The sequence below is a fragment of the Tupaia chinensis genome, unplaced genomic scaffold (assembly GCF_000334495.1).
Source record: "Tupaia chinensis unplaced genomic scaffold, TupChi_1.0 Scaffold000184_1, whole genome shotgun sequence".
NCBI lineage: Eukaryota > Metazoa > Chordata > Mammalia > Scandentia > Tupaiidae > Tupaia > Tupaia belangeri.
Window position 1 is genome coordinate 4,394,137 of NW_006159659.1, and position 9,433 is coordinate 4,403,569.

Genomic DNA, 9,433 nt, shown 5'->3' on the forward strand with positions numbered 1-9,433 from the left:
TGGGGAGTGATTTCTCGTTTTCTGTCTCTATGTCTCTCTCTGTCTGTCTGGCGAGCGCATGCGCCCTATAGCAAAAACCTCTCAAAAAAAAAAAGGATAATGGAGTCACCTGGAGAAGCTGGAGAAGGGAATAACTAATATGGCGAGAAAGGAAATGAGAAGGCACCTCAGGGTGTTGAAGCAGAATTGGAGCTATCAGTGTGAACCCATGGTTCCCTTATGCACACGAGCAGATTTAGAAATGCACACAGAAGTAAATGTCTGCCTGTGCACACGTATCCCCCAGCACATGCACTGCGAGGGCACAAAGCAGTGATACCCAGGAACAACCGCCACTCCCAGCACACAGATCTCGGTTTCTGAATGTCATACTCTATGGTTCTTGGAGATCTGGTGATTCCAAGACTGAGCCAGGGAAAGCAGACAATGAGCCTAGAATATTTTATTGTGCCAAGTAAGAAAGTACCCAAAGAATGAAAGCGACACTTAAAAAAATAAAAGAGAGAGAGAGAGACCACAGAAGCTAGCATGAAGGGACTGAGACAGTCCTGGAAAGAACTGAGCATCAAGACAACTGACAGTAACATACTAAAATCCATCCAATAAAATACAAATCCTCAAGTCCATAATGAGTTAAAAATACTAAATTGGGGCCAGTCAGTGGTGTAGTTGTTAAGACAGCCAGATCCCACATGGCCGACTGCACAGTTTGCATCCCGGATCTGGCAGCTTGAAAACCACACCAGGTGTGTGAACGTCCATGCCCAAAATCCCAAGAAGAGAATGGGGAAGAGGGGACTGCAATATGGCCATGCCCCATGGGGCATTCTCTGTCTCTCTGCCTCTCTCCAGTGAATGCACATGCCAGATAGCAAAACTTAAACAACAACAAAAAAAAAACATTAAAAAGAAAAAAACAGAGTATCTCTTCTGTAACATTCCTGCCAAGGATATATTGATATATCCCAAAGCTAATCATGAGGAAGCATGAGACAAACCCCAAGTTGAGGTGCGATCCACAAAAGAATTAGCCTGTAACCTTTGGAAGTGTTAAGGTCATGAAAGTCAAGGAAAGACTCAAGTACTACCCCTGACAAGACAACTAAATGTAACACATAATTCAGAACTGGATCTCTCTGCTATGAAGCCATTGGCAAAAGTTGAACAGGAGGGAGTTGGCTGACTCCATGGCACAGCGGTAATGCACTGTTCAAGAGAAGCCAGATCCTACATGGCAACCACTGCCTAAATCCAGATGGGTCAGCGTGAACCATGGCAGATACACATGAGTACCCAAGATCTGAAGGGCTACAGGACTAGAGGAAGGGGATCACGGCATGACCAGACCCTGAACATGATGCTCGTCTATGTGCATGCACTTTACCATGAACAAAGAAACAATTTTTTTAAAGAATTATTTAATATTTATCTATTTATTTATTTAAATTTGACCAGAGAGGGACAGAGTGGGAGAGAGAAGGACAGAGGGAAAGGAGGTAAAGTGAGAAAGCAAGTCGCCAGGTCTGGGACTTGGAATTGCAGTCAGCCATGTGGAAGTCCAGAGCCCTTAAGCACCACATCACCTGCTGGCCCCAGGAAACAATTTTTTAGGTTGAATGTGGTCTGAGAATTAGATGGTATAATGTATCAATGTTAATTTCCTGATTTTTGATGTTGCATTGTAGTTCTACAGAAGAATGGCCTTGTTTATAGGAATTACACATCGAAATATTTGGGGATGGTAAGGCTTCATGTCAGCAACCTACTCACATAATTCAGAGAAGAGCAATTCTTTATACTGTATTCTTTTCTACAAGCTTAAAACACTTTTTAAAAAGTTATTAGAAAGGATTATTCAGATTATAACTCCATTAATTAAGAATCTACATTTATAGGAAAAAGTTATGACAATTCAGAGGTAGGAGACACCCTTCTTTTTCTGTGCTTTTAGAATATCCTTATCTCAGGACCAGCAGTTGCGTAATGACTATGTTGCTGAACTCCCACATAGTTGATCACGGTTCAAGTCCTAGATCTGGTGACTTAAACTCACACTGGGCATGTGTGCATGCGTGCCCAAGATCCCAAGAGGAGAATGGAGGAGAAGTGATTTTGGCATGGCCATCCGCCCTAGGGGGTGATTTCTCGCTCTCTGTGTCTCTGTCTCTCTCTGTCTTTCTGGCAAGCACATGTGCCCTATAGCAAAATCCTCTCCAAAAAAAAAAAAAAAAGAATATCCTTATCTCTGTAGGTTAAAGAACAAAAAGGCCCTTTCAATTCACAGGACTCAATGTCAAATCTATAGAAATACTAAAATAACATTCATACCTCCTAAGCTGTCAAGATCCTCAAGAATCCTGCCAAATCTGTAAAAATAAAGCAAACTGTTAATTACATTAAAATCATGATGATCTTCCTTTAAAAATATATAACACACTTTAGAGGGATGGATGTGTTTTAAAATGAGTTTTGGTGACAGTCACACAACTCTCTGAATATATTAAATCCCACAGAAGTGTACATTTTAAATAGGTGACTATGGTCTATGAATTATACCTCAAAGTCATTATAAAAGGGGTTGGCAGGTGGTGTGATAAGACACTGGTCGACTGCAAGTCCCGGACCTAGTAGCTTGCTTTCTCACTTTCTCTCTCTCTCTGTATGTGTGCCCCATAGCAAAATGTTTTAAATAATAACAAAAATATAAAATTAACCAACATAGAAAATAAAATAAAAACAACACAAATAAAAATAGAACTGCATTACCTTACGGTGTTTTGAACAGTCAAGTATTTCTCTCGTAATTCAGGTTCAGTCCCCAAAGGCAGGAGAACTTCAATATAACTGTCCTTCATCTTCCTAGGTGGCAGTCCCTTCTGTGACTTAGCCAAAAAACTTTGAAGTAACTTTCTTTCCTCCATTAATTTCACATGGTCTCTGAGAAGAAAGGATGCAAGCTTCATAAAACAAGGGCAGTGCTACCTCCCAATTCTAGTGACACACTGGAGAGGTCTGGACCTATTCATCTCCTCCTCCTCCTCTCCCACCTCTTGGTGAAACTAAACATTTCTGGTACCATTAGTTTACACTTCAAGACTAGAAAAACATACTTAGAAGTTACACAGATATTCCCAAATGAACCAAGTATTCACCCTCATCAAACAGTTTATTCAAAAAATAGAATACTTGAAATCAAATGGAAAATCTACAGGGATGAACAAAATAGTATATATATATGGTAAAAAAAAAAAATAGCATGGTCATTGAACTCCACATTCCTACCTCTCAGCTTGATAATTCTCAGATTCTCTGTGCTCTAGCAATCAATCAATCAATCAATCAGCCTTCAATTTCAAGAAAGACAGAGGGGGGAAATGGTCTATATCCAAAGGAAGTATGGAAAGCAGAACACAAGGTAAAGAGAAGATTGAAAGGAGACAAAAAAGGGGAGAAAAAGATTAGGGTGGAAGAGAAAAGTGAGATAACAGGATAGAAAAAAAATGCTGGTAATAGGGACCAACAGATGGCATGGTAGTAAAGGTGCTGGATTCCCACATGGCTGACTACAGTTTAAGTCCTGGACCCAGCAGCTTGAAAATCACACTGGGCAGTGTGCACATATGCCTAAAGTCCCAAGAGGAGAATGGAGGAGAAGGGATTGTGGTGTGGCCATCCCCGCCTGGGGACTGATTTCTCACTTTCCCTGTCTATGTCCCTGTCTGGCGAGTGCACATGTCCTATGACAAAAACCTTAAAAAAAAAAATGCTGACATTAACTAAGATGTCCGTCTAAGTTTAACTTATAAAGTATTATCACCAGAAATGTATTATTGCCAGAAATGTTTAGACTAAATTATAGGAGATAAAGGAACACGTAAAATGACACCAGGTAAATCTAGAATATAAAAAGATAAAAAGAGAGGAGGGTAACACTCAGTGATTATAGATTAGGGGAGACTAAAGAGTCATAACCACCAGACCCAATGTGCAATCCTTTATTGGATCTTGATTGTTTTTAAATACCTATGAAAGACATTTTGGGAACAGTTGAGCAAATCTGAACATGGATGGGTAACATACCATAGGGAATTACTGTCAATTTTATTACATGAGAAAATGTCTCATTTGTTGGAGATACACAAAGATTGCTTTTGTTATAAAAGAGAATATAACTGTTTATCAGAGACTCATGCTGAAGTGTCATTATATCTATAATTCACTTAGAAATATGCATATATTGGCAAATTTGGTAAAATGTTAACAAGTATGGACCAGCAGTTAGCGTAATGGCTATGTTGCTGAATTCCCACATAGTCGACTGCGGTTCGAGTCCTGGACCTGGCGGCTTAAACTCACACCGGGTGCGTGTGTGTGCATGCCCAAGATCCGGAGAGGAGAATGGAGGAGAAGGGATTGTGGCGTGGCCATCCCCCCTGGGGGGTGATTTCATTTCCCTCTTTCTGTCTCTCTGTCTCTCTCTCTCTGTCTGGCGAGAGCAAGCGCCCTTTAAAAAAAAAAAAAAAAACGTTAACAAGTATCAAATCCAGGCAGTGGAGACATAGGTACTACTCTCTACTTTTAAGTAAATTGAAATTTTTCATATAGTTTCAAAATAAGTCATTAGATAATTTTTATACCAACAATAGATTATATATCTAAGGATCACTTAATGTTTCCTTTTTACTATTTTTAGAAAGATTTTTTTAAAGAATTATTTTTATTTAACTTTACTTTTATTTATCTATTTATTTTAATTTGACCAGAAAGGGACAGAGAGAGAGCGAGGGAGGAGGAGAAAAAAAAAAGAGAAAGTGAGAAAGCAAGTTGCCAAGAGAAAGTGAGAAAGCAAGTCGCCAGGCCTGGGACTTGAACTGCAATCAGTCATGTGGGAGTCCAGCACCCTTAACCACCACACCACCTGCCGGCCCTGAGAAGGATTTTTGCTGTAGGGCCTGTGCATTCATCAGAGAGACAGAGAGAGAGAGAAAGATAGGAAATGAGAAATTACCCCACAGTTCCCTTCTCCTCCATTCTCCTCTCAGGATTTTGGGCATTCATGCCAAAGTGCCCAGCAAGAGTTTCAAGCCACTGGGTCTGGGACTCAAACTGCAGTTGACCATGTGGGAGTCAAATGCCTCAACCACTATGTCACCTGTTGGCCCCCAGGCTTCTTTTTAAATCTCATTTTAGCTTCAAACTTCTGTGTGCCAGAAGGAGTATGATACTGTTTCACAGAAGGGAAATACTGAGAAAAAGAAAAAGATAATGCTGGACATCTGGGTAACTGGCAAGAAGCAATGAGAGTCAAGTTGCACGAAACAGAAAAACCAGGAGACTTGGGTTCAAGTCCCAAACCCAGATATTTAATTGTTTAATCTCTCTGAGTTTTAGTTTTATCATGTGTAAAAAAGGAATAGGAACATACACCACAAGCATATCACAAGTTTTTTTATGAGAAGCAGTGAGGTAATATGCCTGAATGCACTATGAAAAATGAAGATGATGTGTAATCCATGTTATTTTATGAGAACAATGCATAAACTGATGAATAAGTTGAGGTGTTGATCTTTTCCCACAAGTAAACAACCTTTAACCCATCTCCAAACACAGGGCTCCCCATCCCTACAAGGGGACAATCAGTTGAGCCTACACAGAACCTGGCACAATACCTAGGGGATGAGAGAATGAGCGAACACAAGAGTGCCTACCTCCAGTTGGTGGATGCTCCTACTATCTCCCGCAACTTATCTCGAACTGAAACAAGAATAAAGAAGTCACTCCGTGAAACAAACAAACAAACAAACAAAAAATGACCATTGGATTGTGGCAACAGGGCTCAAGAACTATGCAAACGCAAAGCAATTCATGCATGCGAAAGATCTAAAGGCTTGTGAATTTCCACCGACTGCTGTAGCAAACAAGAGATCAGGCCACTGCTCCCTGCGACAACTATATTGTCTCCTTGGTACAGAGAGAATATCTTTGTGCCATTCACAGGGGAATTTACATAAACAAAAAAGGGTATATTCATATATTTATACTATACTATTTATTAGAAAAGCTTAAGCCAGAAAAATGAAGCAAGATGAATCAAGATAAGGCAAAGAATGCAATTTAATTGTAGTTAGTGCCCACTGCCCAAAAGTGGAAGAGTAAATTAGTGCTAACAGAATTTAAGCACTTAAAGTAGATACTAATTACCACACATACCGTTATTCACATGTATAGGTGAACATGCTATATGGATAACGGGAAAATCAATTAGAGAACCAGCAGTAATTCAAAACTGAAAAATAAATCTATAGTATTTCAAATAATATACTGAGGTCATATGCTTATTCTAGCATTTCAAAATATATAATTCAATTATAGGAAATTAAATATAGTCATCCTTGGCCCTTTAATAACTAACTGATTGAAACCAAATATACTTTAACTTTCACATAAAAAGTATTTCTTTTCCTATCAAAAAATTATGTATACACCAAAATTTGACGCGTACTTTAATTATAATCAGATTATAGAGAACTGCAAAAAAGTAACTATTAGTAAATCAGTCCTATTTCTGATTTTCCCCCTGAAATTCTTTGAATAAAATAATAGATTGAAAGTACCCTTAAACAGTTGCAAACTACTGATACACAATGACATAAAAATGACTATTACTACTTTAGTCAGTAAGAAGTGTGGCAAGTGCTGAGAGCCAAGGGGGGAAAAAAGAATTTAAAATTTTATTTACATATACACACAAACATTTTTTCGAATCCTTTAAAGAAGCCATAATTTTAATTAAAGTGATACTCCTAAGTCTATGAAGATAATCCATCATCTGTATATCATATTAGTATGTGAAATTAACTTCAATTAAGCATGGATCAACACAGAACCTCTAAAAGTATGGTATGAACTAGGAGTATTTAGTCAGTATCACTGATGGACCCATCTCCTATTCAGGTATTAGGTCTCTTCTTTTCACACCTTAAGAACCTACACACAGAAGTGGGATATCATTTAACTAAAAGAACTTAGTTTGACACAGCCGAGGTGGTGTAGTCAGTAGCATATCGTACGGCAGTGCTGGAAGCCACATGACTGACCATAGGCTCAGACCCTTGGCTTAGTCAACTGAAATATGGCAGGCACACACACACGTGCCCAACATCCTGAGGGGCTGGAAGAAAGGAATCATGGTGTGACAAGATCCTGTAAGGGGTATTTTCTTTCTCTCCCACAACCACTGTCTGTGTGCACATGCTATTGTAAATCAAAAACATTTAAAAAAAAAAAAATTGGGAGTCAGTTCCCAAGGCTCCCAGTAACAACAGCTCAACTTCCAAATGTGATTTCTACCAGAACCTATCATGTAGCTATTCTGGTCACTTTATAAATGAGACGCTTATTAAACATCTACCTTTAATACATCTCATTTCCCCTAAGTTATCATTCTATACACCTTTTAAATGAAAGTGAAACAAGGTTTCGCCACATAGGCATAAAAAGCAAACATCATGCTTGCCTTCATGAATGTAGAAGACTCCCTGTTTTCTGGGGCTCTGAGATCCTTGAGTCAGTCCTCTGCCAGGGGTAAGCAGCCCCTTACTGGAGGCACAAAGCCTATAAAACAAGATAAAAGGTACTTGGTGTAGGTTCTACTGCTTCTTCCTTTTCCGGAAACCCCAAAGACCTACATTTCTTCCCATAGTATTTGGTCTACCACACCCTTAGTATATACTGTCTTGTAGGGGTCTCTAGTTGCTTCACAAGCTTATGTACATTTGAGTATAAGGCTTCCCCATATAAAATAAACCTTTGGGTTTTATTATGATTTGTTATGTATGTTTAGTCATTGTATACCTCTATAGCACACAATGTTTTCCTCTTTTTTAAAATATCTTTTTTTAATTTGACCAGAGAGAGAGAGGAAGTGAGAAAGCAAGCTGCTAAATCCAGGATTCAAACCACGATCACCCAAGTGGGAGTCCAGTGCCTTAACTACCATGTCACCTGCTGGCCCCCACAATATGTTTGTTTTTCTTTTAAAGAATTATTTTATTTAATTTCATTCATTGTCATTCATTCATTTATGAAGTTGACCAGAGAAAGAAAGAGAGAGAGGAAGAAAGTGAGAAAGCAAACTGCCAGGTCCAGGACTTGAACCACAGTCAGCCATGTGGGAGTCCAGCCTCCTTAACCACCACACCACCTGCCAGCCCCCACAATATGTTTTTAAAGTCATGCATGTGGTATGCGACAATCAAATCAAGGATATTACCATAAATATCATTTTCAACAGGAAACTTTACAATCTTGTATCTGATAAAAGAGTTCTTTCTCTGAGCTCCTCCCACCCACCCTTACTATCCATTCTTCTTCTATACAGTTGCTGGTATTAACACTCACCTTCCCTACTTCCATATCTTCAGATATTTCTGTTTCTGCTGTAGAATAAATACTGTTTGAGAGCAGAAACCAATTTAGTAATTATTCACAGAATAAATAAAAGATGTTGACCCTGACATGGATACTGAACTTGAGCTGCTTCCCTCGACTAAAAGTGAAGATTTTCTGCTAAGATTTCTCCCTCCAGATACATTTCTAATGGGTAGGGCTACCTCTGTCTCCTTCTCTCCATTTCTCTCTGTCTCTCTCTGCCTCTGTGTGTCTCCCTGTGTCTTTTAATTTTTTTTTAAAAAAAGTTTAAGGTAAAGTATTTCCTAAGCTCTCAAGCCCTACCTTTATTGTGCTAATTGGTGCCTTTCCCCATTCCATTTAGGAAAGGCACAATGCAGGCCCATCCTGACATGGATATCAAACTTGAGCTGTGAAATATTGTTTTTGCAAGGCACACAAGTACACCGCGCAGTTTTCAATTTTTGCTATTTAAAATTTAAATCCAGTTTTTTAATATCTTTTTCTCTTCATTTTTATTTTATTTTTTCTTCTTTCCCCTTCTCTAATTCTTTTCCTTTTTTCTTTATCTTTATGCATTGGCCGCTCAGCCTCTACCTACTAAGTGTCTAGACAGGTCCACATAAACAGGATCCAAACATCTGATTATGATTAGGGTCAGAATATTCCTCTATTCCCACTGAATCTGATGCACAAAGAGTAAAAACAGAACAGAAGAGAGATTGCAGATCACCTCCTTCTGCACGCCTCTGAACGCTCAGATTGAACTTCAAGAATTCGGACAAAACACACCATCCATCAGATGACTAGAAATCACCGCAGGGTTCCAAGAGATATGGGAAAGCAAGAAAATACCTCTCTTCCTGGGGAAAAGAATAACTCTTCTTCATCCTCAGATGGTACAATGAAACTCATGGAAATGTCAGATAAAGAATTTAGACTATTCATAGTGACAAAGCTAACAGAGATGATAGAAAAGAGAGACAATGAACTGCAGAAGAGGCAGGAGAAAGGAGCTGATGAG

General features: G+C 38.9%; 1 protein-coding gene across 3 annotated transcripts in view; it reads right to left on the minus strand.

Moving 5' to 3' along the window:
- Positions 1-9,433, minus strand: part of ACOT9 (acyl-CoA thioesterase 9) — an 87,751-nt gene that overhangs the window by 23,410 nt on the left and 54,908 nt on the right. For 2 of the 3 annotated variants that reach the window (XM_006146654.3, XM_006146656.3), the window contains exons 2-6: positions 7,517-7,614; positions 6,211-6,237; positions 5,709-5,754; positions 2,767-2,937; positions 2,329-2,366 (exon numbers count right to left, since the gene is read on the minus strand). In XM_006146654.3, the coding sequence (XP_006146716.1) occupies positions 2,329-2,366; positions 2,767-2,937; positions 5,709-5,754; positions 6,211-6,237; positions 7,517-7,614 (380 nt within the window). The remainder of the gene's footprint in view (positions 1-2,328; positions 2,367-2,766; positions 2,938-5,708; positions 5,755-6,210; positions 6,238-7,516; positions 7,615-9,433) is intronic. The other variant, XM_006146655.3, reaches the window with a different exon arrangement.